Source organism: Drosophila montana, unplaced genomic scaffold (assembly GCF_035044405.1).
Source record: "Drosophila montana isolate Dmon_TW-CO22-7 unplaced genomic scaffold, ASM3504440v1 contig_2583_1, whole genome shotgun sequence".
NCBI classification, from domain to species: Eukaryota; Metazoa; Arthropoda; class Insecta; order Diptera; family Drosophilidae; genus Drosophila; species Drosophila montana.
Window position 1 is genome coordinate 1,049,780 of NW_026997446.1, and position 23,650 is coordinate 1,073,429.

Below are 23,650 nucleotides of genomic sequence, written 5' to 3' on the forward strand. Positions count from 1 at the left end.
GCAGCAGCAGCAGCAACATTGTTGGCTGTTTTGTTAGCTTGCGAGTCGTTTTGGCAGTTTTAATGGCAACGTGAAAATTAAACAATTGTGCAAGCAGCCGCTTGATAATCGCCTCAATGATTCATGGCCCGAGCAGCAGAATAAGATTTGGCCAACAACAAAAAAAAAAAAAAGCCCACTAACAAATCCACTGCACAATGGGCAGCTGTTTTGCCCGAGGGGCAACTACGTCGCGTAGCTGCCACCAATTTGTGGCCAACTAATTATTCAGCTCAGCTCAGCTGCTGCTGCCCCACGGTGCAAACATGTCAAGAGGCTACTGTGAACCAGTTGGAGCCGTAGCCGAAATCGAAAATATTTCTAGGCTGAATTGATAAAAGTGCTCTAGCCCGACTAGAAGATGCCCTGCTAAAAGAGTTGCCCAATTTGCCATTTCTAGCTCCTATAAGTAAAGGAATATTTGTGCTCAAAGCAAGCTTTGCAGATTATCGATAATTATCGAAGGCAGTTATCGAAAGAAGCCTGTACAAAAGGTTGGTCTAAGAGTTGTCGATTAGAATGTTTATATTACTAAATGCCCTTGTAGACATATGGCCTACAATGAAATGCTATATGATATAGTAGTCCGATGTTGATAAGATTTGGCTTATATATAAGCAGCATAGTTTAACTTGTAAATGCCGGGTTTGGTTAAGATATCTTGATAAACATAATGCTCGTAATACTTAGCTCGTATCTAAGAAGCACAGGGAAAATAGTTAATACCGAGTATAGTTAAAATATCTTGATAAACAAAAATGTTGTTCATACAAATGCTACTTTTTGCCCGATCGTTCCTATAGCAGCCACATGATATAGTGATCCGATCCGGTTCCGATATATGAACTGCGTGCCACAGAAAGAGGGACTTCTGCAAAGTTTCATGACGATAGCTTTAAAGCTGAGAGACTAGTTCGCATAGAAACAGACAGACGGACAGACAGACATGAATATATCCACTCAGCTGTTGATACTGATCAAGAATATATATACTTTATGGGGTCGGAGATGTCTCCTTCTATGCGTTATACATTTCGAGCCATATAGATCATATAATGCCCTTTGCTAGGGTATACAATTTGGTTCATACAAGAACCTACTTTACGACCGATCGTTCCTATGGGAGCTATATGATATTCTGGTCAGATCTGGCCTGTTCCGACATATGTATGTACTGCCTGCAATAAAGAGAGAGGGGGAGAGAGCAGTTGGCATAGAAACAGGCAGACGCCTGTGATACTGATCTAGAATATATATATATTATAATATAGTCGAAGATGTCACACCTCATTATAATACCCCCTACAAGGAATTAGTATGTATAGGTTTTTTAAGGTCTTCAGCTCTTGTAGTCTCTGATAGCGACAAGTTCTTCTCGGATATCGACATGACAGAGGACAAGCGGATATGGTCTACCCATTTGTTGCTGATCGTGAATATTTTCTATAATGTACGCTTATTTGTAGTCCATATTCAATTTGTAGTTGGCAAAGACTCAACTCTTAACTCTACTGTTGCCCACTTGGCAATTGAAACGAGTTTCTGCTCGTGTTTGTCTGTGGATTTAGCGCTTGCCCTGAACGCATTAATATTCATTTATTTATTTGATTTATTTACATTGCCAAACGCGATTTGTTTTTCCAAGACGCGTCACGTTTCTGGCCTCAAGCTAACAGGAACTCTCTCGCTGCTCGGCTTTACTAATCCGTTGCCCTTCTTCTCTTGCAGACGCGGTTGCCGAGAAGCCCACAACGTACCGGCCCGCCGCGGCTGGGGGGGGTCGCCCTTCGCTGGCGCCACTTAACTCGGCGCTGGAGCGGGATCGCAAGCTGAGGAATGTGTTGGCCGCTCGCCGCACCGCACTGCAACGCGGTGGCTTTCGCACGCGGATCGGCACCACCGGACGCAGCGCCATCTCGCCGGCGGCTGCGGCTGCCGTGGAGAGCACCTCGAAGTCGCCGAGCGATCCGCGTTCCGTGTGCATACGCAACTGCACCAAGAACTTCACGCGCCGCACCACCGCCAGCTGCATGCGACAGTGCGCCAATTTTACGCGCATGGCCATGGCGGGCACCGCCAATAACAGCTCTTCGGTGGTGCTGCGGGCGCCCAGCAAGGCGGCCAGCACGGGCACGGGCACGGGTGAGCGCGACACCAACGAGATACTCTTCAGCGATGAGTCCTCGCATGGGCTCTTTGTGGTGGCCAAGGAGCAGAACGATACGCTCAACCACATAGCTGATGCTGTCAAATTGCCGGCGGCGGGCAAGCAGCAGCAGCAGCGTGGGCGTGGCAAGCCCATGCTGGCCGCACTGGAGCAGCAGGACGATGTCGCAGACGAGGCGGACGTGGATGAGGATGAGGCCGAGCTGCAGCCCTATCTATACTTTGGCGCCAAGCTGCCGCCCATCAAGCCCGGCGCATTGACCATCACACCAGCCGAGGGCGACGATCAGCATCCGCGCGTGCTCGAGGTCTCCGTCAGCCAGACCAGCAGCACCACCAGCCCCGCCAGCACCACCGTACAGCCGACGGCCAAATCCACCGTCTCCACGCGTCGCCCCCTGACCGCCGTGGAGCGCAGCCGCAGTCGTTACAAGTATCATATGCGCGAACGCGGCGTGGCGCCCACTGCACCACTGACCCCACCAGCTGCACCACCACCAGCAGCTATCAGTCGCACGCGCTACGTGGGCTCGGGCCGACCCACAGCGGGTCTCGCGGAGAGCTCGGTGGAGCAAAAGCCCGTCGAGCCAGCTGAGCCCGAGCTGCTGCCAAAGCCTGTGCTGGTGCGTCGAGTGGCTGCCAAACCACAGACATCCTCGACACCACTCATTATCACCGTGCTGAGCGCCGAGGAGGAGACAACGGTGGCGGCCGAGCCAAGCACAAGCAGCAGCACCACCACGACAGAGCCACCCAGCACCACGAGAAAGCCAGCTACAACAACGAGCACCACAACAACGAGCACCACGACAAGCAGCACAACAACGAGCAGCACCACGACAAGCACCACCACAACGACAACACCTGCCCCAACGACAAGCACGAGCACCACAACAACCACCACAACAACCCTTCGGCCCAGCACCACAATTGCAGCCCCAACCACTACAAGCACCACAAGCACACTGTCAGCCAAGACAAAGACCATCATCGAGGAGGATACGGAACGTTTGCGCGCCTTGGGTCCCTCTCTGACGCAGGAGATCAATATCGAGGATCAGAATAATCTGATAATATTCTGCAACAGCACCGCCAACTGTGCGGCGACACCGCGCACACCGCCACAGCTCGCGGCCACCACCGACTCGAGTTCGGGCTCGAAAATATTGCGCACCACGGTGCTGACATCCGTACGTTCCACGGTGAATCCGCGCACCACCAGCCCAGCGCCACCAGCGCCCAACATCTTCATAGGCATTGTGGAGTCCTCCTCCTCCTCGCTGCCATCCGACGTAAGCTCTACGGCAATTGCGGAGGAGCGTGATGTCGGCCTCGAGATGAGGCGCATGAATTTGGTCACACTGGTTTTGGTCGCTGTGGGCGTGGTTCCATTGGTGGCCATTGTTTTATATTTGGTGCGCAACTATGTGGTGCGGCGCCAGGCCAAGCAGGACGATGTCTTCGATGTGTGCATCACAGATCAGCAGCCCATTAGCCCCGTCAAAAAGATCGACTCCAAGTACCAGCTGGAGCCCGACGACGATGAAGTCGACCATCATCAGCAGCAGCTGCAGCAGGCCATGCCCATGTCCAACTCGCAGCAGCAGCAGCAACAAAGTCCGCGCGACTCCAACCACAATCGCTACGATGACAAAACATCCTTGGCCAGCGAGTATCAGGAGTTCGAGCGCACCAACATCCGACTAAAGAGTCTGCTCGGCGAGGGCAACTTCGGCCAGGTGTGGAAGGCCGAGGCGGACGATCTGAGCGGCCATTTCGGTGCCACGCGCATTGTCGCCGTCAAGACAATACGCGCCTGCAGCGCCCAGGTCAGCCTCAAGGATGAGGCCAACATTATGCGCAAGCTGGGCTCCCATCAGAATGTGGTCACACTGCTCGGCGCCTGCGTCGAGAGCGGTACGTATTGCGGCTGCAGACAAATGCGTGTCGACTGACAGATACCCTGCTGAGCTATGCTCACAATTCGATGGGTTAAAAAAGTCATCATTTTTTGAAGATTTTTTGGCATATCTCGTTTAAATAATGTCAGATTTTGTAATTTTATACTATTTTGGACTCGTATGGATCAGTACTATCGATTGGCATCAACAAAATGAAAATCTAAATTTTGACCAAAATCAACAAAATGGCAAGGGGTTACATCACGTTTTTTCTCAAATTCGGGGTCGGTGCGAAAATCGAAACTTTTTTGATGATTTTTATTGAACATCTCGGGTAAATACTGTCAGATTTTGAAATGTTATACCTTTATGAATTCGTAGGGATCCCTTCTATAAATTGGCATTCAAACATTTTAAAAATCGATGGGATAAATTAGTTTGTTGACTTAAAAACGATTCGTTTCTAAAGTCAACATTCTAACTTTTTTCTATACATACATATGTTACATACCTAGGTAAGAACACGCACACATGAACGCATGCCTTGACAGCTCAGCTGTGCTTCTTCTCTTAACCCCACACTATGGGAAGTGCGTTCTTAAATAACTTCGATGTTTAAAGTCCGATCATTATGCAGTTTTCAAGTACTTAATATATGAGCAAAAAGTGTGTGTATACCAAAGTGCAGGTCTCTTGCGTGAAAGATGCGTATTTTTTAATTCTGTGGAGAATGGAGTGAGGTCTTTAAAATGTGAAATATATTTAATCTTGGCAAACTATACGAGAACCTACACAAAAAGTTTGGTCTAATACAGCTTATAATTCACGAGTTATGCTTAAAAAAACCAAGTCCCAAAATCGATACTTATCGATATTAAGAAAATGGGAGCAGATATCAAAAATCCCTCTAGATATGGCATAGGAGAATATACGTATAAAATTTCTGTAGTCTTTAGCTATTTTAGTGTCTGAGATCAACGCGTTCTTGCAGGACTTGGCTAGCTCCTCTTCCTGATCAATAATATGTGAGGTCAGAGATGCTTCCATTAACGTCTTCAATACAAATGTGACTTTTTACCCCCTTTTATTGGGCATACTTAATCAAATTTAATCCTTTTACGATTTGTGTACGCAGAGCCGCACATGCTGATCATGGAGTACGCGATGCGCGGACGTGTGCTGTCGCTGCTGCGGGCCGCACGCAGCGCGACGAATATTCTGCCCGCCTCGGTGCCGGGCGGACGCAGCCTGGCGCCGCTCTCGCCACGCACCCTGGCGGGCTTTGCGCTGGACATTGCCTGCGGCATGGAGTACATAGCCGGGCACAGGGTAAGCTCAGCTTCGATCCAACAAAAATGGGCATACTTCTAAATTCTACTCTCTTTGGATCGACAGATTGTCCATCGGGATCTGGCGGCGAGGAATGTGCTGCTGGATCACAATGGCATGTGCAAGATCTGTGATTTTGGCATGTCCATTGATCTGGATGCGGAGCGCATGCGCAAGGAGCAGGAGAAGAATGCGGCCAACGATATAATGCGCAGCAATGCGCAAAAGTTTAAGTTCGACTTTGGCAGTCGCTATATTTTGCAACATTGGCAGCACACCTTTGGCCAGGGCCAGGGCCAGGGCGGCGGCGGCTGCTCCAAGGATCAGGCGGAGAAGAAGCATCATGGCCATGATACAATTGGCAAGCGGCATGCCCTGCCCATACGCTGGATGGCGCCGGAGAGTCTACAGTTTCACATGTTCACCACCGAAACGGACATTTGGGCCTTTGGCATCGTCCTCTGGGAGATTGCCACGCTGGGTAGGCCGAGGCTCAGCTCCTTATATATATATTTCCTCTACTCACATCTCCTTGCTTTGACAGGCTCCACGCCGTACTCTCATCTGACGGGCCGCGAGGTCATACGCCGTGTGCCGCAGGGCCTGCGACCCGAGCTGCCCAAGGAGAGCCGGCACGAGTTCTACAATCTGATGTCGCGCTGCTGGCACAAGGAGCCGCAGCTGCGGCCCACGTTCGCACAGTCGCGTCTGGAGATCACACGATCGCTGCACAAGTGGGTCGATGATGATTCCGCCGCCTCGGACTATATGGACGTGAGCGGCTTTAGCGAGGATCTCGAACATGGCGTTGTCTACTTCAACCACCGCATCTCGGAGTTTGAGTGCGAAATATGACGTTGACTGAATCACCCCATCCACCAATCCACCATCAACAACCACCTGCACACTAGGGCCCGGCATCGGTTAATTCATTTGCCTCAAACTCGGGTACTCAATTGTTTTAAACGAAAACCGACAAACTCGAGCCTACGATTATCGAGCTAAACGAGTAACCAAACAAAGTTCGAGCTGCTCGAGCAGCTACAACATGTTCGAGCTAACGGTCTGATATCATACATGTATGATCGATTAGCTCGAACGAGTTTGCAGCGAGTTAGATTAGTTCTTTTGAAACGAATCTTCGGTCGAGTAGACCTTTTCAATTTTTTGTTTGCAGCTTGGGCTTGTTTTCAGCTTGAGAATAATTGTTCGAGTATTCGAAACTTGTTTCAGCTGATTCGATGCAGGGTTCTGTTGCACTCCATCATCTCGTCGCCATTGCCCACCAACTAATGTGTACATCAGGCTCATCCGCACACACACATATTTCCTGTACCATTTCAAAATTCGCGTGCTTGTCGAGCAGTATTATTTGTATCTTATATCTGTATCTTTGCCTCTTAGTTTCGTGACGTTTTCGGTTGAGAACCTCTCAATCTTTTGTATATATTGTATGCGTTGCACATGATTTATTTTATGATTTTATTATTTAGGCCCTATGTTTAATTAATGGCGCTACTTGTGCTTAGTTGATATTAGTCACTTAGTTCTTCTAGTCTATATCTAAAATTCATTTCCCCAAGTTGAGCCGCCCAACGTAATCCGTAGCCTTAGTCGAGTTGACTGCACCGCAATATATGTATGGCACAGAGTTTAGTTTTGAAATTTATTCTTCTCAACATAGGACTTAATATTATTGTTATCGACATAGATATATATAATTGTACAAATAAATTAATTAAACACGAAATATAATAATTATATTTACACCAATTGAGAAATTGAGCTATATGTACATATGTGTACATAACTTTATCGAGCCAATTTAAGCGTAAATTTTAAAAATTTAAGAATTGCTTTTTGTTATTGTCAATCGATGCTAGACATTCGTATGAGTTTAAATACTCCAAATCTGAATTAATTGAAATCTGATTTGGAAAAGATTTGAAAGATTAGATTGGAATCAAAAACTGTCGATTTATGAATCGATCCAATATTCGCCAGAAAAATTTAATTCAATTCAAAAGTAAACTCTAGTAATTTTTATTAAACTTGAGAGTAGGAATCGTTCCGGACCATTTAACATTTGATCTCCGAACAATCCGAACTCTCACCAACATTTTTATGTAATCCCTAGCCATTTTTATCAAATGGTCAAAATTAAAAATTTGTTTGTAGTATGTGTCAATCGATAGTAGATATCCGTATTATTCGCAGAGCGGACTCAGTTTACCCGAGTTGCAAATATTTAAAATATGTTATAATATGAATACTTCGGGTAAGTATAGTCGGTTCTGCGGGAAATATCCGCAAATCATTTATATGCTAGTAAGTGCTGAGATAGTTAGAATAGACTTTAAGAGAGCTTAAGAGTTGTTTAGACGATTGATTAATTTGAGAAATAGCAAATGTAGAAAGAATGTAGCTTAGTTTAGTTAGTTTATTTATCTAAATGGAATGCAATAGCTTAAATATTATAGCTAATAGAGGGCTAATCTAAGTGAAGTTTCAAGCTGATAAGTAAGCTAGCTTTAAGCTTTTTCCAGCGAGCTGGCAGCGCTGCTCTCGCGCTCATAAGGTTGCCACCCTGCTCAACTTAAGTTTACAACGTGTTTGTAAGCAGCTGGCAACTACAACAAGTTTCGATTGGAGTTAGTCTTTTTGAACTAGCTCAAAATTTAAATGTGTTTGTTGGGCAAACGAAAACGTAAAAACAAAAAAACATTTCGTTAGCTTATATATTAATTTATTTTTTTTTTATTAATTAGTAAAGTTTCAATGGATTGGATTTGGGCTGGATTAAAAGTGGCAGATAACTTGTGCTTAAAAGCATAAAATGTATAATTACCACAAATCGAAGCTGATTTACCTTGAGGCATCATATAACCGGAAGGCGCTTCACTCATCAGTGCTTAGCATATTCTAAACGAGACTTAATGCATAATTAAGCAAACGCTATGCATTTAGGCAGCATATTAATGAGTTTTTGCTCAGTTAAGTTTGCTTAAGGTTCACAGTTGCATAGGCAGCGCGCACATCTTCCTCGTTGTTGCACAATTGAGGAACTGAGCGAATCGCGTCGCAGCGGGATCATCAATCAAGGGATAAATTTTATGACTGCCAGCAATTTGGCTGCTCAGCTTGGCACAACAACAAAGGGAGTTGGCGGTAATTTGCAAATTAGCCAATCTGAATGCGGGCTTTTTATGGCCATGGCAGATGTTAGCGGGAAAGTCAGCAGAAAAGTTTTCCGTTTGAATCGCTGATTGATGACACTGCAATAAAATAAAACGCCAGCGATGCGGTAATATGTTTAATGGACATAAACATAATGTGCGTAACGGCCTAAAGAGCCGAAACACGCACTGCGTGAAAAACAGAAGAAAAAAAAATCCAAAGTAATGCTGAAAATGCGGCCGTTGTGCCAAGAAAGTGTGAAGAAAATTTCAAGTGGCAATTGAAAGCGAGGCCGGCCGCAGCAGATGCCAACTTAAGCGTCTTTTTAATTTCCACTAGCCAAACGATAAAGATATAAACATAAAAGTGCACAAAACCGAAACACACCGAAAATGATCATTAATGGAAAAATAGCCGAAGTTTGCAGTTCAATTAGCGGGGAGTAAGCCGCTAACTGTGCAGTTTAAGTCACGGCCGAGGGCAGACTTGCAAAAGGAAAACAACTTAAGCTGGGCTGGTCGAAAGTGACCGACGAGCAGATACCCTGAAGCGCGATCGAGGTATGACTAAAAGATTAAATACGATAAATAATGAAGATATATTCCTCTTCTCATATTTTAAGTATCTGGATCTTAAAGTCAAAGTCATTGACGCATTCACGATCATGCTCAGATCGACTCAGCTCGCTATCCTAAACAAGAATATAGATTTGCCTACTGCCTGTCACATACCTTTGCACAAAACCAACAAACCATTTTTTGGCCATTTTCAGATTATAGACAAAAGAAGAAAAAAACGAAAGTTTGTTGCCTGCCTTTCGTCTGGCTGCCAAAAGTGGCAGCTTGTTAAATTGATTTACGCTGCGGGCCCTCGCCTGACCCCTTTGACAGGCTGCAGCTGGATTGCAGCGTCAGGCAAATTGTTAGTTAACGACTCTTTAACCATTTAATTTAGCTATGCATATTTGCCAGGCTTCCGTTAGGGCGAGCTAGCGCGCGCGCGCGCTTTGTTTCCTGACCCACAAAACAAAAGACTTAAGACACGAACTTTGTAATGAGGCGTGAAGAAGCGCGCAAAGGCTTCCGCATTACGTGCGAGCTATTTGTGCAAATTGAAATTGTGTGTGTGTTTTTAATGCCAGCTAACGGTTCATCGAACTGCAAAAGAAAAGCAATTAGACAATTGGCAATTTAATGCAGACACGTCGCAGCAGCAGCAGCAGCAGTAGCAACAGAACCAGCAGCGCTGTCGGCAGCGCAGTCAGCAGTCGGCAGTCAGCAGCAGCAGAGACAGCGGCAACGGCGGCGCCTCAGCAAACAGTCGGCGGCGAGTGTTGAAAGCGTTAAGACGTGCAAGCGGCAGCTGTGCACAGTTATTCACAGTGTTTGCTCTACTCTCTTGCTCCCGATCTACTCTCGCGTCTCTCTCTCCCTCTCTCTCGCCAGCGAGAAAAAAGCTGCTGTAGCGGCAAATAAAGGCGCGTGTGAAATCTGTGAAAATTTGCCTTCGAAACAAAATCAACAACTAGATGAAGAAGAAGCCAACATAAAAAGTGAAAAGAAAATTAGTGAAGAAGTTCGATTGCGGTTCTCAGGAAAAATATAAACGGGGCTAAACATTAAGCCGCAGATCCAAAGCGAACGAGGTGATTTCTTGCGACGCGCAGCCTCATTTTATAAATTAATCATAAAACGTAGCAGCAAATAAAACAACAGTAACAAAAACGAACACCTAAAATCGAAAATGGAATCTTTAAATGCTGCTTCTTTTATTTTTATTTATGTTTTTAGCCAAATATGTGAAATGGAAACAACTTTCTAAAAGAAACAAAAACAACAACAACAACAAACACAGCGAGACGCACCAAAATTTGAATTCTTTTTATTCTTTACGGCCGAGGAAATTGTGTCAGCTTGTTAAGCTGTGCGTGCTGTGCGTCTTGTTGTTGTTGTGTTTATACCCTGCGCCCATTGTAAATGTATAAAAAGGGTATACTCTTTTTGTGCAAATGTATGTAGCAGGCAGTGGGGGAGGCTACTCCATAAAGCTTATATGTCTGTCTGTCTGTCTATAATCTATATCTAGCTATGTCTGTCTGTCTATAAATTATATCTAGCCATGTCTGTCTGTCTGTCTACAAATTATATATTATACTATGCCATACGCAGAATAAGTTTTCGATATCTACTCCCACTTATCGATAATTATCGATTTGAAGAACATGGTTCTTAAGGCTCAACCCGAAGATGAAGACTTCAAGAGTTATATATAGGTTCTTGTGTTTTATATACCAATTAAAAATATATCCCTTTGTGAATACCCCCCCCCCCTCTCTCTTTCCATCAAAACTATAAACAGAGCCTTGCGCTCTGGTATACACACCCAAGCGTATGCCATATTTAATCCCGGCAGATATCATTAAGATACGACTATAAGTTTTTCAGTTAAGCACAAACGTTTTATCAATCATGTAAGGCCACAGCAGGAAGAAGCATTGCTTAGGGTATTTTCTAGTCGTGCATGCCCAGCGTGAGCAACCCTCTTTCTAATTGTTTTTAATGGCATCGTTAACAGCGCCGCTTTGCCCTAGTGTCAAGTTCGTTGCCTAAGTCTTTTGTTTAGGGCCGGCAAATTGAATGTGTGAGCACGCGCCATCGATTATTTTTCGCCTCTTGCGCTGGCTGGACAGTGTACACTGTCCAATCTGTGAGCTGTCTAGTTCAAGTTGCGTTTACTAGGTTAGTCGGTTAGTTGCTGTTGCTGTTGTTGTTGTTGTTGCTGCAGCAGCCACAAGCTGGTGTCTGCTTATAGAATTCTCGACTCGCGACTTTCTTGCTGCGGTTGTTTCTCTTATTGCAGAGCTTTAATTTGTTGCTTGATGTGTTTTTTATTTTGCTTGTTTTTTACTTTTGTTCGTTTTTTTCGACTGGCCCAGTTTGAACGTCAGTCGCAACGCACGCGAATTATAAGCTAATTACGAGCTGCCAAAGAATTAGCCAGTGAAATTGCATCTTCGAGCTGCAGCATCTGCGCAATTTGTATATCTATTCACTTTTACTGAAAATGTGGGCGCCTGGGAACCGAATGGCCTGTGGGAAGCATTGCGGCTTATTGGCTTAATTTGATTTATGGCATCACTTTCCCAGTGCCCAGCGCATGTTCATATGCAAAAGGCCGCAAAAAACCAGAAGCGCCGAGGTCGGCCTCTCTCTCCCTCCCTCTCTCTTTCTCTGGGGCCATTTGACGCGTTGCCAATGCCATTGCGCAGGTGTGCAAAATAATTTAAAGACACGGGCACAACGGCAACATCCTCACGACCTGCGCGCCGCTTAAAGCCAAAGCAAACGATGCGCACAAATCTCGGCTCGTTGGCAGCTGGGGGCGGCCGCGCTTCCAACTGAGCTAGCGATGGTCGCGGGCCGTGTTTTACTGCACGTTCCAAAACGAACACGAAATTAAATATATATAAAATATATATTATATATTAAATATATATATATTCCAAGGCAGCCCAGCTTAGATCAGTCGAAAATATATTTTTATTTTGTCTTTTTTTTTCTAAGAATTTTACATCAGGCTTAATATAATTATTTATATATACATAAAGTGTATTGTCTTGTATATTTTATATATTTTCTCATGTTATTTATTTTTACTTTTGAAAAAATCGGTTCGCTAGTTGCTGAGCTGGAATACAAAGTCAAAGTGTGCTAACGAATGGGTTTGAGTCAAAAGTTATAGTTGATAAAAATGTTCTTACTTTAGCCTTATTTAAGAGAACGTGCTCTAAGATGAGCACGAAGAAACAGACGAGCACGACCCGCGCTCATCTCTAAGTTGAAGATGCAACCTGAAGATCTGGCAGCAGCTTTTTATTTACTGGCCTTGTGGCTTGTTTTGGCAGGCTCCTTTGCCAAATGCTGTTAATGTCTCTCGCTGCCTTTTCTAAACTGTCAACCAGTCGATAGATAAAGCCAAAGCGTCGGCAAGTTTTCACTTTTCAACTGCGCAAAGGTCACCGCAAAGGCAACTGCAACTGCTGCTGCAGCTGCTGCAGAGGCTGCCTCTGGCCATGCCTTAAGGAGCCGCTGCCTGTCTGCCCGTCTGCCTGTCTGTCCGCCTCCCTCGGGCCTGGGTGTAGTTAGCATTTGAATTTGTCAGCTCCCATCGCATTGGCATTCACAGACGAGCACTTTCGAATGCAATTGTTTGCATTCCGTGGGCGCGCGCCTTTGCATTGTGATCGACCAAAAAAAAAAACAATCAACATACATATCAATGCGGGTTCAAGACAGGGGCACGAGCATGTCTAGCTTATTAATCAGGAAATCGGTAGCTTCGGTTTTTTAACCCCAAAATGCAAAGTTGATTCATATCAACTGTGCTAGAAAAGGCGCACATTTAACAAACTTATATGAATGACATCTATATATACAAATACATCTGGTATTTCTCAGCCTTGCCCGGTCTACGTTTTTTGCTTTAAATTACAGACGTCTCAATTTATGTATTACACAGATATTTGAAAATGAGTTTGAAACCCATCGACAGAAAATACAAAATAAACTTTCGTTCTTTAACCTTTGGCCCTCCTTTCTATCCAAGAGGTTCGGAATTGAGCTTGGAGCCAATTGAAGCCTTTGAAGAGGCGGAGGAGTTGAGGCCCAACTTGTTATCGACTCTAGGAAGCTGAATGAGTGAATCATATGTATTTAATGCCAAACATTCCTATGATATTGGCCAATTTGCGTACGGCCAAATATTTCACGATACTGGACTTAAAGTCCGGTGGTTGGGATACAATTTAATTCTCCCAGCAAAGGGAACAGCAAAATCTACCAGGCTTTAAATGCTTGCAATCTATTTAAATCCTTTATAGAGGTCTATGAGCCCTTGAACTCTTAACCCTTGACGATATTTTAGTTTAGTCTAGGAATAAGATAAACATAGAAGAACACATCTCCGATCCAATAGAGTAGATATATTCTAGATCAGTATTAACAGCCGATATGACATTGTCATGTTCGTCTGTCTCTTTCTATTTCAGAAACAGACTTCTATGCAAACTAATCTCTCAGTCTTAAAGCTTTCCCCTTGAATCTTCACTTAGGTCTGTCTTGGGTCTTGCTGACAGTATATCAGTCGGATCAGACCACTTTATCATATAGCTACCAGAGGAATAATTAATTGAAAATTAAGTACTTGAACGAATTGCTTTATTCTTAATCAATATTTATGGATAAAATTGGACATTTTCTAGTTTATATAATTTAATATATATTAATATTATATATTTTAAAAATCGGACTTCTGTGATATATAGCTGTATAGGAAGAATCAGTTGATTATATTATATTATATTTCCTAAGGATGAATTTTCATTTATCCAAATATCTACACCAAGCTCAGCAATTACGAGTTTTACAATACTTCTCATGCATCGTCAAGGCCTTAATTCTACGAGCGTATTTAAAGTTCGGCGTGCCGAAGACACCAGTTCTTTATTATTTATGTTATGTCTTGTTGGCAGCAGAATGTTGTTGCATAGTGTAAAATTATTGTTATCAGCCGCAAGGCCTTTTGCCTAGTTAACTGCACAGATCACAGCTTGCAGAGGTTGCCTGATTTATGACTGAGTACGTGATGTGGCAGCAGCACAAGAGCAACTGCAGCAACAACAACAACAAGAAGAGCAACAACAACAACAACAACAACAACAAGAGCAACAACAACTTATGAGTTGTTTGGTGCTTCACGCCTTGTTGAGCAGGCGAAGATGACGTTGGCCACAATGCGGCGCTGGCTATGACTGTGACTGCGACTAGAGCTATGACTATGACTATGGCTATGGCTATGGCTATGACTCCGGCTATGGCCTATAGCTTTGGCTATGGCTGTGCCGATGGCGATTACCTAAAGCCGCAGCGGTAGCTGCCGTAATAGCCACTGCGACGACTTGATTATGATTGCGGCTCAGCCCCTGGCGCTGACGCCGTGTGTGTGTGTTTGTGTGTGGTGCGATGGTGCGGTGGTGCATTGTGGTGTTTACGGTTTTATTACAATTGTTAATGCTCATGTTAATGGCTTTTACTTTCGGTGGAAAGGTGAACGACAACAACAGCAACAACAACAGCAGCAACAAATTCAAATCTGAGGCAATGAAAGCAAAAGTTCGTTGCCTAAGTCTTTCGTTTAGAATGCGCGCTGTTGAAAGCGTGCGACGCATAACAATAAATTATATTTTTTTTGGGTGTTTTTTTGGATGCTTTTATTTGTGGAATTTAATTTCGTCTTAATAACTGCAATCTGTACGCGCATTTTCCCAACAACTTTCGTTTGTTTCGCAGCGAAAATGAAAGCGGGCCGCGCTTTTGGCTGCCTCTTCTGGGCGTTGCTCTATTGTGTGCTGTATTTGGATTTGGTCAGCGCCAGCGAGGATGAGTTGCTGGACTTTGATTTTGCCGACGCCACCGAAACGGACGCCAGAGCCAACATCGAAGACTGGCAGCTGGCCGCCGATGAGCAGCAGGCACAGCAGGCGGAAAAGAAACTGGAAGACAATATGCTTGACTTTAGCGTGGACCTGGACGAACCGGAGCCGGAGAAGCAGCTGCCCCAGTTCGACTGGCGCGAAAGAGTGCTGCGCACAGCCCTGTCCAAGGCTCTGACGGATCGTGTGCTGCGCCAGAAATTTGCCGAAGTGATGCCCATTCTGCGCGTGTTGTCCTCGCAGCAGCGCCTGGCACTCTCCGCCCTCATCTCGGCGCAAATGAACGCCAAGCGCGGACACGAGCTGAAGCTGGAGCAGGTGAGCAAATATTACATTTAATTAAATCACAATTTGTCTCACTTTTTGCCATGCTGCAGGTGCGCATGATGTTTGGCGACGACCGGAAGCTGCTGCTGCCCGTTGTCTACGATCTGGCCAATCTGGTGAAGAGCTCGGCCCGCAAGTACATCCGGCTGGGCAACGAGCTGGCGTCTGCGGCGCTGCGCCAAACGCCGCTGCAGAAGCGCAAGGATATGCTTACCTTCGAGGAGTCCGAGCAGGACGACAGCGTGGGCACCATCGATGTCAGCGCCCAGCCAAGCCAAGAGCCGCCGGCCAGCTCGCTGGAGGACTTCTTCGAAGAGATGCAGGCGGAGGTGCTCGATCCGCAGATGATCAACGAGGCGCTCCAGTCAGCCACGCCTACGGCTGCGAATCGGACCCGGCGTGTGCGTCGCACGGCGAACGAATTTGTGCACAAGCTGACGCGCTCGGTGCCCGTCTCGGTCAGCGAACAGCAGCTGCTGGGCGGCGCCGCGGGACGCACCATCAAGCTGAATACAACGGTCTTTCAGCAGCCGCCCAGCGGTGCAGCTGCCAGCACAGAGCCCAGCCCCACCCAGTCGTATGAGCAAGTCGAAGATCTCGCCCTAGCCGGCCTGAATGGCACCGAGCTGCCGCCCAATGCAGACGAACGTCTCTATCAGCTGAACAACGACAACAGCAGCAACAGCAGCGCTGAGGAGCCGCTGCCCAGTCCCGAGGAGCTCATTGCGGGTCCGCGCTATCGACGACCCGGCGCCAAGCTGCCGGCCATCAAGCGGAAGCGCGTCCAGAGCTCAGTTTACAGCCGCGGCCGGCCAAAGAGCGCGGCCAGCTCGCACAGTCCGGTGGTGGCGCCGCCGCACAAGAAATGCGAACGCTTCACCAGCAATATGTGCATCCGCACCGACGACTATCCGCTGTAAGATCCACTTAGTTAGCCGGCTTTTGGTGCCCTTACCCGGGTTGTCTAGTGTAGTACGAATTTTTAGCTTAAATAAACGTAATTTATTTTGTTCACCTCCTCAATCCAATTGCACAAATATTTTAGTGGTTTCGGTGGTTCTACTAATTCCCCTCTTACCAGATAAAAAAAAAAGAAAACATTCTCTTGACTCTCCACTTTCACCTCAACGCAGCGAACAGATCATGGGCAGCATTCGCCGGCACAAGAATGCGATGAGCGCTCTGCTGGCCGAATTCTACGATAAGCCCAACAACAATCTCGAGTTTGGCGACGAGTTCGATGACTATCTGGTTAACAAAAAGCGGTGAGTCAACGATCAAGCGATCGTATGAAAAAATAACTCTCTTAATATACATTCTAGGCGCGAGGACGAGGGCAGCGCCGGCGGCATGTGCCAGAGCGTTGTGCGCTATGCCCGCCCCCAAAAAGCCAAAGCCGCCTCCGGCGAATGGAAGTTCATTGTCAACACGGGTCAGCATACACAAACGCTGCGGCTGGAGAAGTGCAGGTGAGTCTAGCTATCAAATTGAGTTAGTTTCAAGTTCATTAGATTGAAAAATTACTGAATTTGAGCGCGCGACCTCTCGCTTAAAGGTTCTACGCTCATGCAGATTTCCCTCGTCTAAGCGCTCCCTTTTGAGTCAAAAGAAAGATCCAGTAAAAATTATAGCTTCCTTTAACGCTTAACTAGTCCATTTATCATCAAAATTTAGCAATCAGTCAGGATTATATGTTTTATATGTATAATGATAACTTGCCTCACTAAGTTTTGGCAACTCACAATAATAACTTTCAAAAGTTCATCAACCCAAAATGAGCAAAAGCGAGTTACATAAAGAGTTTACTATTTTTGGCACACTAAGCTAATGATAGAGCTATCAATCATCATTATCAACATTAGCTTCATTGAAATTATAGTTGATTTCGTTTTATAAATAGCTGAAACTTTACTGAAGTAAAAACAAATATATTGTGAAAATGTGAATATTAAGCTTTCTTTATGTCGTATTTTATCATAATCACATTATCTATCACATGAAGTAACCATCTTTCATTTAAGGAAATGTGTCGTAGGCAAGCAGTGCAAATAACGCCCCTCTATGCGATTTTCATGAATTCAAGTCTTGCTTACAGAAGAAAATAGGAGGCGAATCTCTTAATATGAGAATGGAGTGCTATAAAATTTGTTTAATCAGATAGAAATGCCTCTCAGATAAGGAAATATGTCGTAGGCAAGCAGTGCAAATTACGCCCCTCTATGCGATTTTCATGAATTCAAGAATTGCTTATATATGAAAAAAGAAGGCGAATCTCAAATATGAGAATGGAGTGAGCGACTGGGAAAGACAAAGAGAGGGAGATAAATAAACATAATCATTTCTGCTATATAATTTGTTTAATCAGATAGCATTATATAATTATTGCTTTGTCAATTATTAGCATTACCAAGCTATTAGTCATAATGCCAGCTTGTTTTCATTGCACTTGACTGCAGCATTTCGTATTCATAAACTGTTCTAATTGCGCCGCTTTCTCTGTTGGTTAGTAATCCTGGCGAAAGCTGTTCGTATCTGGCGCAAACGTATCGCTCGCACTGCGCACAGGTCTACAACTACCATCGGCTGCTGAGCTGGGACAAGGTGCGTGGCCTGCATGTGGACATATTCAAGGTGCCCACCTGCTGTTCGTGCCAGGTGGACGGCTATCGGCAGCAGTTTCCGCCGCTCTCCTCCATCCAGGCCAAGGAGTATTCGCCGGGCGGCTACAAGCTGGCCAGCAATGGCAACGGGAACAGCAACGGCTATAGCACCATCAACGAGGAGGATCTGGACTACAACGACGAGAGCGACGAGGACGATTTGGGGCTCAGCTATGCGCCGTATAACACTCGCGACAACAACGAGCTGAGCTATTTGAGCAGCAAGAAGGTGCGCTCCAAGCTGCCGGCGCCCGCCAGCGTGGGCCCCTATCTCAGTCCGCCCGACGATGAGGATCCCTTTGGCATTGGCTACAAGAGCCACAAGAGCAGCAGCTCCAGCTCCAGTTCCAGCTCCGGCTCGAAAAAGTATTACAGCCAGCTGAACCGCCGGCGGCCGCAGCACAATGAGCCGCGCGTCGACATCGACATGGATCTGTCGCCCAGCGAGACACAGGCCGGACAAGAGGTAAACGTATTTGGGCCAACGCTGGCTGGGGAACAGCCGCGCGTGCCCATCAAGCGCAAGCGTATTTATAGCTCCACCACCCACACAGCCGCAACCGTTGCCAGCGAACCAGCCGGAGGATCAGCTCGACTACGCATACCCATACACATATCCAAATCACAGAGCACAGCCGCAGTCGCGGCCACAGTCGGCAGCCTACCAGCCCGCACAGGAGCCGCAGCCGCAGTCGGTGTCGGTGCTGCCGCCCATGCCCACCAAGCGTCTGCTGCATCCGGCGCAACTGCATCATCTAACCCTGCCCTCGGCCAGGGTCAGCGCCACAACTCCGCGAGCAAGTCGCGACCACGTTTCTATGCGCCCGCTGCGACGTCGACCGCAGCCGCAGTCGCAGCCAGCCCAGCGGCGCCACTACCGACCACCTACGTCCAGCAGAAGCAGCAATCGACGGCACTTCCACAGCCGCCACATGTGAGCTACACCTTTGGGGATTCGGGCAACGGCAACAACAATGGCACGAGGCGCATCAACTACAGCTACCATCCCATCATTGATTTCTTCGAGAAGAACAGACGCGCGGACGCGACACCAGCCGGGGTTAAGCCGGAGCCGGAGTCGGAGCCGGAGCCGGACTACGTGGTGGAGGAGTCGCGGCTGGTGGAGCAGCGCCTGGGCATGGGCGTCTATCAGCATGCGGTGCCCGCCTCGCACGAGCGTCGCATCGGCTTTGGTGCGGGCGGTGCGGCTGCTCCTGGACGCTTTGGCTTTGCCAATGACAATGCATGGCAGCCGCTGGTTGTGGCCCATTAAATTTAAGTCGCATGACACCTCCCCCCCTTTCCCCTGGCTAACAGAGTCGCATGCGGCAGTTTGTTGTATTAATTCGTTGATGCCTTAGCTTGTAGTTGTGCCTGGCGGGAGTAAATCCTATAATTGTCTAGTTATTGCAACTGAATGACGTAATCTGCCTAATCTTACCTAATCTTTATGTTTAACAGCATCTTCATTAATTTATGCATTAATTATTTATTTATTTATTTGTAGTGCGTAGCAAAAAAAATAAAACCAACTGAGGGCTTGTTGAGTTGTAGAAGTAATAATAATTTATTAAAGTATAATAAATAAAAATTCAATACATTTACATTTTCTTAAAATTTACTGTTGCAACAGTAAAAAGAATATTTTTCAGCTGAAAAGAAATATTTATTCAAATAATAAAACGAAAATCTTGGGGAATTTTTATTGTTGCATTTTCCAGCTAAATTAAATACGATTTGCTCAGATTAAAAAAAGTATTTATTCAAATAATACAAATTAAAATTATTCCCATTTTCCCTTACATTTTTCTTTTTATCCTTGCATTTTTCAGCAAAATTTAATGTTTTTATTTTGAGTTTTAAAAGCAAACTAATCTATGAAAATAATATAAGTTAAAATCAGTTATTTTCGTATTAAAATTGCAGTTAAAACTCATTTAACACGAATCCGCAGTAGAAGCTTGACTTAACCATAGATAGAAATAATTATAATTAAAATCAATTAATAATATTATTTATTTACTTAAATTTGTTACAACTTTTCAACAAATTCAAGTTGTTAGCTACGCAACGTTGTTCACATTTATTTTAAATTTAAATTGTTTCAATTCCAACGTTCCGCTCGGCATCTCGTGCATAGCTGTCAGCTTTTGACAGTCAGCACCAAGGCGCGCTTTTTGAATGCCGTTCAAAATGTGATTAAGTGTGTTTATAAAGGCAAATATTTTAATTCAATTTGCATTTGATTAAATTAAGTTAAACTTGAAATTCACAATTAATTATGCATGCTTTCTCCCTATTAAGTTCAAGTTTAGGGTCAAGTCAAGTGCCAGCTGCTGCTTCCTAATGAGATATGAGTTTGGACTTAAAAGAAAAAACAAAAGCACTTAAAAAAATTAATTTCAAACTAGTTTTCAAATGTGAAATGTGCCAAACTCAAGAGCTGCTCGCTTTGCATATGCAAAGTGGGTTTCTAAATCACGCGGGACTTTGATAGAGGGGGATGAAGAGGGGGGGGGCAAGACTTGGGGCAACGTCTTTGACCGGTTATAACATTGACCACAGCAGCAATTGTTGCGACTTGCAACGTCATTGTAGCCGCAGTTGCAGTTGCCAGTTTCGCTTTCATTGAACGTTGATGAAAAAGTGGAAGACGACGACGAAAGACACCGCGTCATGGCAAATAGTATGCAGAGGGAGAAATGAGCTGGCAAAGAAAAGCGGCAAAGCGCAATCAAACTGGAAAATTGGCAAAAACGCAAAACGCTGTGCAAATTTTATAAAGGCGCAACGATGCGAACGCCTGGGCGCAGTTGTGGAGCAGCCGCAGTCGATGTCGTTGTCCGGATCGCGCGAAAGTGAAAAGTTGGCCTTGAAAGTGAGAGTGAAATTGAGAGCGAGAGTAAAAGTGCAAATGGCGCCACAAAGGAGATGCGCCTGGAGCTGCCTGCTCGGCCTGCTGCAGCTCAGTCTGGCCTTAAGGGTTGAGCCAGCGCCTGGGAATGCCTCCACCTTGCCGCCCGACTATCGCGTATCCCGTCCGCAGTCGAAGCAGCCTGCGCAGCGCGTGCCGCCACATCTGCAGGACATACGGCCGGGCTATGTGGACGAGGATGCGGGCGATGTGATACGCATTATTGAGCCGCCGCCGCACTTCCAACAGCTCAAGCGTCTGCGGCAAAGGCAGCCACAGCCACAGCCACAGCCAGGAAAACGGCCACAGGCCGTCGTCTGGGAGCAGCCGCGCAAGGTGAGCACAAATCGACCTGTGCCGCCAGCCAGCGGGGATCTCCTCACGCAGGAGACGCAGCTGGCAGCGCAGTTCGCCAATCAGAATCAGCTGCAGCTGCCGATGGAAATCCTCGCCTCGGTGCGCAAAACGGAGCGTCTTCTGCAGCGTCAGCGCCAGCCGCAGCAGCCGCCGCTCCGTCAGCGTCACATCCAGCGCCAGACGCACACGCTGATCGCCCAGAAATCCCTCGAGCAGCAGCTCTACCAGCGCGGCCAGCAGCAGCGCCTGCGCGCAGCCCTGCGGCAGGGCCACAAGCGCAGCAAGCGGGTGAGGCGGCAGGCGGCGGGAGGGGAAGGCAGCTACGATGTGGCGCACGGACTGCAGCTGGTGGCGCACATTGGGGAGCTGCTCCAGAATGCCACGCGCTACGTGCCCGATGAGGAGCCCGAGAAGACGACGCCTGCGACAAATGCGACAGACTGCGACAGTCGACGGCGACGCCAGCGTCTGTTCAGGCTGGGCGCAAAAAAGACGACCGCGAGGGGTCGCAACTTCCGGCATGAGGCAACCACAACGACAACAACAACAACAACAACAGAGACAGCAGTCAATTTGGAGACGACTTCCAGCTTAACAACTTCCGCAACTCCATTGGCCAGCCGCTTGGTTAACTCACGCAAATCACAAAATAGCCGCAATCAGCCGCCGCCGCAGCAGCTGCTCGCCTCGCCCTCCGCCCGCCTCGCTGCTCCCGCCGACTCCGTGCTCTATGCGGATGTCATGGCAACCATACGCAATTTGTGGCAGGAGCACGATCTGACCGCTGGCCCACAATTTGTGGCCGCGCAGCAGGTGCGCAACAATAGCGACTATCGCGCCTTGGATGTCTATTTGAAGGAGCTGGATGAGATCGCCCGAAGGCTGCCCTCTGTGGCGCCCATCACGACGCTCAATCGGGAGGAGTTCGCGCTGGCCACGCCCACGCCCAGCTGGTATCTGATCAACAAGGAGGGCATGATCTATGAGACGCGTCTGACAAGCGAAACGAGGCCAAGCTCCGCGCTCTTCCATCTGTTTCCAGATATGCCCAAGGCAAAGGATCCCATCACGACGCTGGACCTGGAATAGCCCACTTGAATTTAACTGTTATTTATTTGCCCTTAGCTGTAAGTTAGTTTCAGTTCGACTGTCGCATAAAGAGATTGCTAACTTTTTAAATGTTTCACTTAGAATTATTTATACCCTCTTCCCATTGAGAATGGATGAAAGTAAGGGAATATACTGTCTGTCTCTCTGTCTGTCTGTCTAAGCGGGTTGATCTTTCGATATATCCCCGTTTTGCTTAAAATTGATAAGAATCGATTAAAATACATTTTCTTTAGTTCGGGGTTGGATTTAAAAAGATGCCCCAATCTTTCAAAGAAAGTATATATAAGTGTGTGCGTATGTATGTATTTTCTTTTTACCGCTTGTGTAAAACAAAACTTTTTTTAAACATCGCCCTACTATGCGATTCTCATGAATTCAAGTAAGCATTGCACGTTTTCATGCTTTAGATATAAGTGATTTTTATTGCATTTTATTTGAATTTGGTTGGGTGGCTGAGTGTGTATGTATGCATTCATGTATGCATGTATGTGTGTATGTATATATGCATATAGAATATTTGATGGTACAATTTTCACACGAATTTTGACCAAAAATAATGTTGTCAGATTTAGATGCCAAATTGATAAAGAGGCCAAAACATGAACAAAGACCCAAGCCTCGTGAAAATCGGTTGAGATTTGACCGAGTTATGGAGGTGGGAAATTTCGACCTATGTCTTTATACGAATCTTGGGGGTAAGATTTTGACATGAATTTCGACTAAAAAATATGATTACAGATTTGAATGCAAGATTAATCTAAAGGGAAAACCATGAATAAAAAACAAAACCTCATGAAAATCGGATGAGATTTGACCGAGTTATGGGGGTGGGACATACCCCAGTCAGTCAGTCAGTCAATCAGTTAGTCAGTCAGTCCGTCAGTCAGCTAGCCATTCAGTCAGTCAGTCGGTCAGTCGGTCAGTCAGTCAGGACAAACCAAAAATTTAGATTATATACAAGTATTTTTTTACGAAGGCATATTAGTTTATATATGTGTGTGAGTGTGTTTGTGTGGGTGTGTATGCATGTGTGTGTGTGTGGGCGTGTGTGTATTAGTGTATGCATGTATGTATGTATAACTTTATGTATATATGTATGCATGCAGGTTTGTTTTCTAATACCAAACGCAGACCAAGCCTATATGTCGCTGTGCTGAAAATTTAAATAAAACGAATTTCT

The 23,650-nt window shown here is 46.0% G+C and overlaps 4 protein-coding genes across 5 annotated transcripts in view; all 4 read left to right on the plus strand.

Moving 5' to 3' along the window:
* Tie (Tie-like receptor tyrosine kinase) overlaps positions 1 to 7,216 on the plus strand; it is a 38,635-nt gene extending 31,419 nt beyond the window's left edge. For both annotated transcript variants that reach the window (XM_064683193.1, XM_064683192.1), the window contains exons 3-6: positions 1,768 to 4,122; positions 5,242 to 5,435; positions 5,502 to 5,916; positions 5,980 to 7,216. In XM_064683193.1, the coding sequence (XP_064539263.1) occupies positions 1,768 to 4,122; positions 5,242 to 5,435; positions 5,502 to 5,916; positions 5,980 to 6,290 (3,275 nt within the window). In that variant the 3' untranslated portion in view covers positions 6,291 to 7,216. The remainder of the gene's footprint in view (positions 1 to 1,767; positions 4,123 to 5,241; positions 5,436 to 5,501; positions 5,917 to 5,979) is intronic.
* A 2,809-nt stretch (positions 7,217 to 10,025) lies between these two features.
* LOC135429077 (neurotrophin 1-like) lies at positions 10,026 to 16,442 on the plus strand. The gene is made up of 3 exons (XM_064683265.1): positions 10,026 to 10,257; positions 14,960 to 15,420; positions 15,480 to 16,442. The coding sequence occupies exons 2-3, from the start codon at positions 14,965 to 14,967 to the stop codon at positions 16,347 to 16,349; spliced, it is 1,326 nt and encodes a 441-aa protein (XP_064539335.1). The 5' UTR covers positions 10,026 to 10,257; positions 14,960 to 14,964; the 3' UTR covers positions 16,350 to 16,442.
* Positions 16,443 to 16,452: 10 nt separating this feature from the next.
* Positions 16,453 to 19,362, plus strand: LOC135429056 (uncharacterized). Its single transcript, XM_064683232.1, has 3 exons — positions 16,453 to 16,694; positions 16,752 to 16,898; positions 17,937 to 19,362. The coding sequence occupies exons 1-3, from the start codon at positions 16,573 to 16,575 to the stop codon at positions 19,360 to 19,362; spliced, it is 1,695 nt and encodes a 564-aa protein (XP_064539302.1). The 5' UTR covers positions 16,453 to 16,572.
* Positions 19,363 to 21,003: 1,641 nt separating this feature from the next.
* LOC135429057 (uncharacterized) lies at positions 21,004 to 22,449 on the plus strand. Its single transcript, XM_064683233.1, has one exon. It carries the CDS (start codon positions 21,004 to 21,006, stop codon positions 22,447 to 22,449), a length of 1,446 nt encoding a protein of 481 aa, XP_064539303.1.
* Positions 22,450 to 23,650: the final 1,201 nt, after the last annotated feature.

Coding starts and splice junctions, on each gene's coding strand:
- LOC135429077 (XM_064683265.1), top strand. CDS start 14,965: ATGAAAGCGGGCCGCGCTTTTGGCTGCCTCTTCTGGGCGTTGCTCTAT. Junction 15,421..15,479: donor ACGAGCTGAAGCTGGAGCAG/GTGAGCAAATAT, acceptor GCCATGCTGCAG/GTGCGCATGATGTTTGGCGA.
- LOC135429056 (XM_064683232.1), top strand. CDS start 16,573: ATGGGCAGCATTCGCCGGCACAAGAATGCGATGAGCGCTCTGCTGGCC. Junction 16,695..16,751: donor TATCTGGTTAACAAAAAGCG/GTGAGTCAACGA, acceptor TATACATTCTAG/GCGCGAGGACGAGGGCAGCG. Junction 16,899..17,936: donor CTGCGGCTGGAGAAGTGCAG/GTGAGTCTAGCT, acceptor TCTGTTGGTTAG/TAATCCTGGCGAAAGCTGTT.
- LOC135429057 (XM_064683233.1), top strand. CDS start 21,004: ATGGCGCCACAAAGGAGATGCGCCTGGAGCTGCCTGCTCGGCCTGCTG.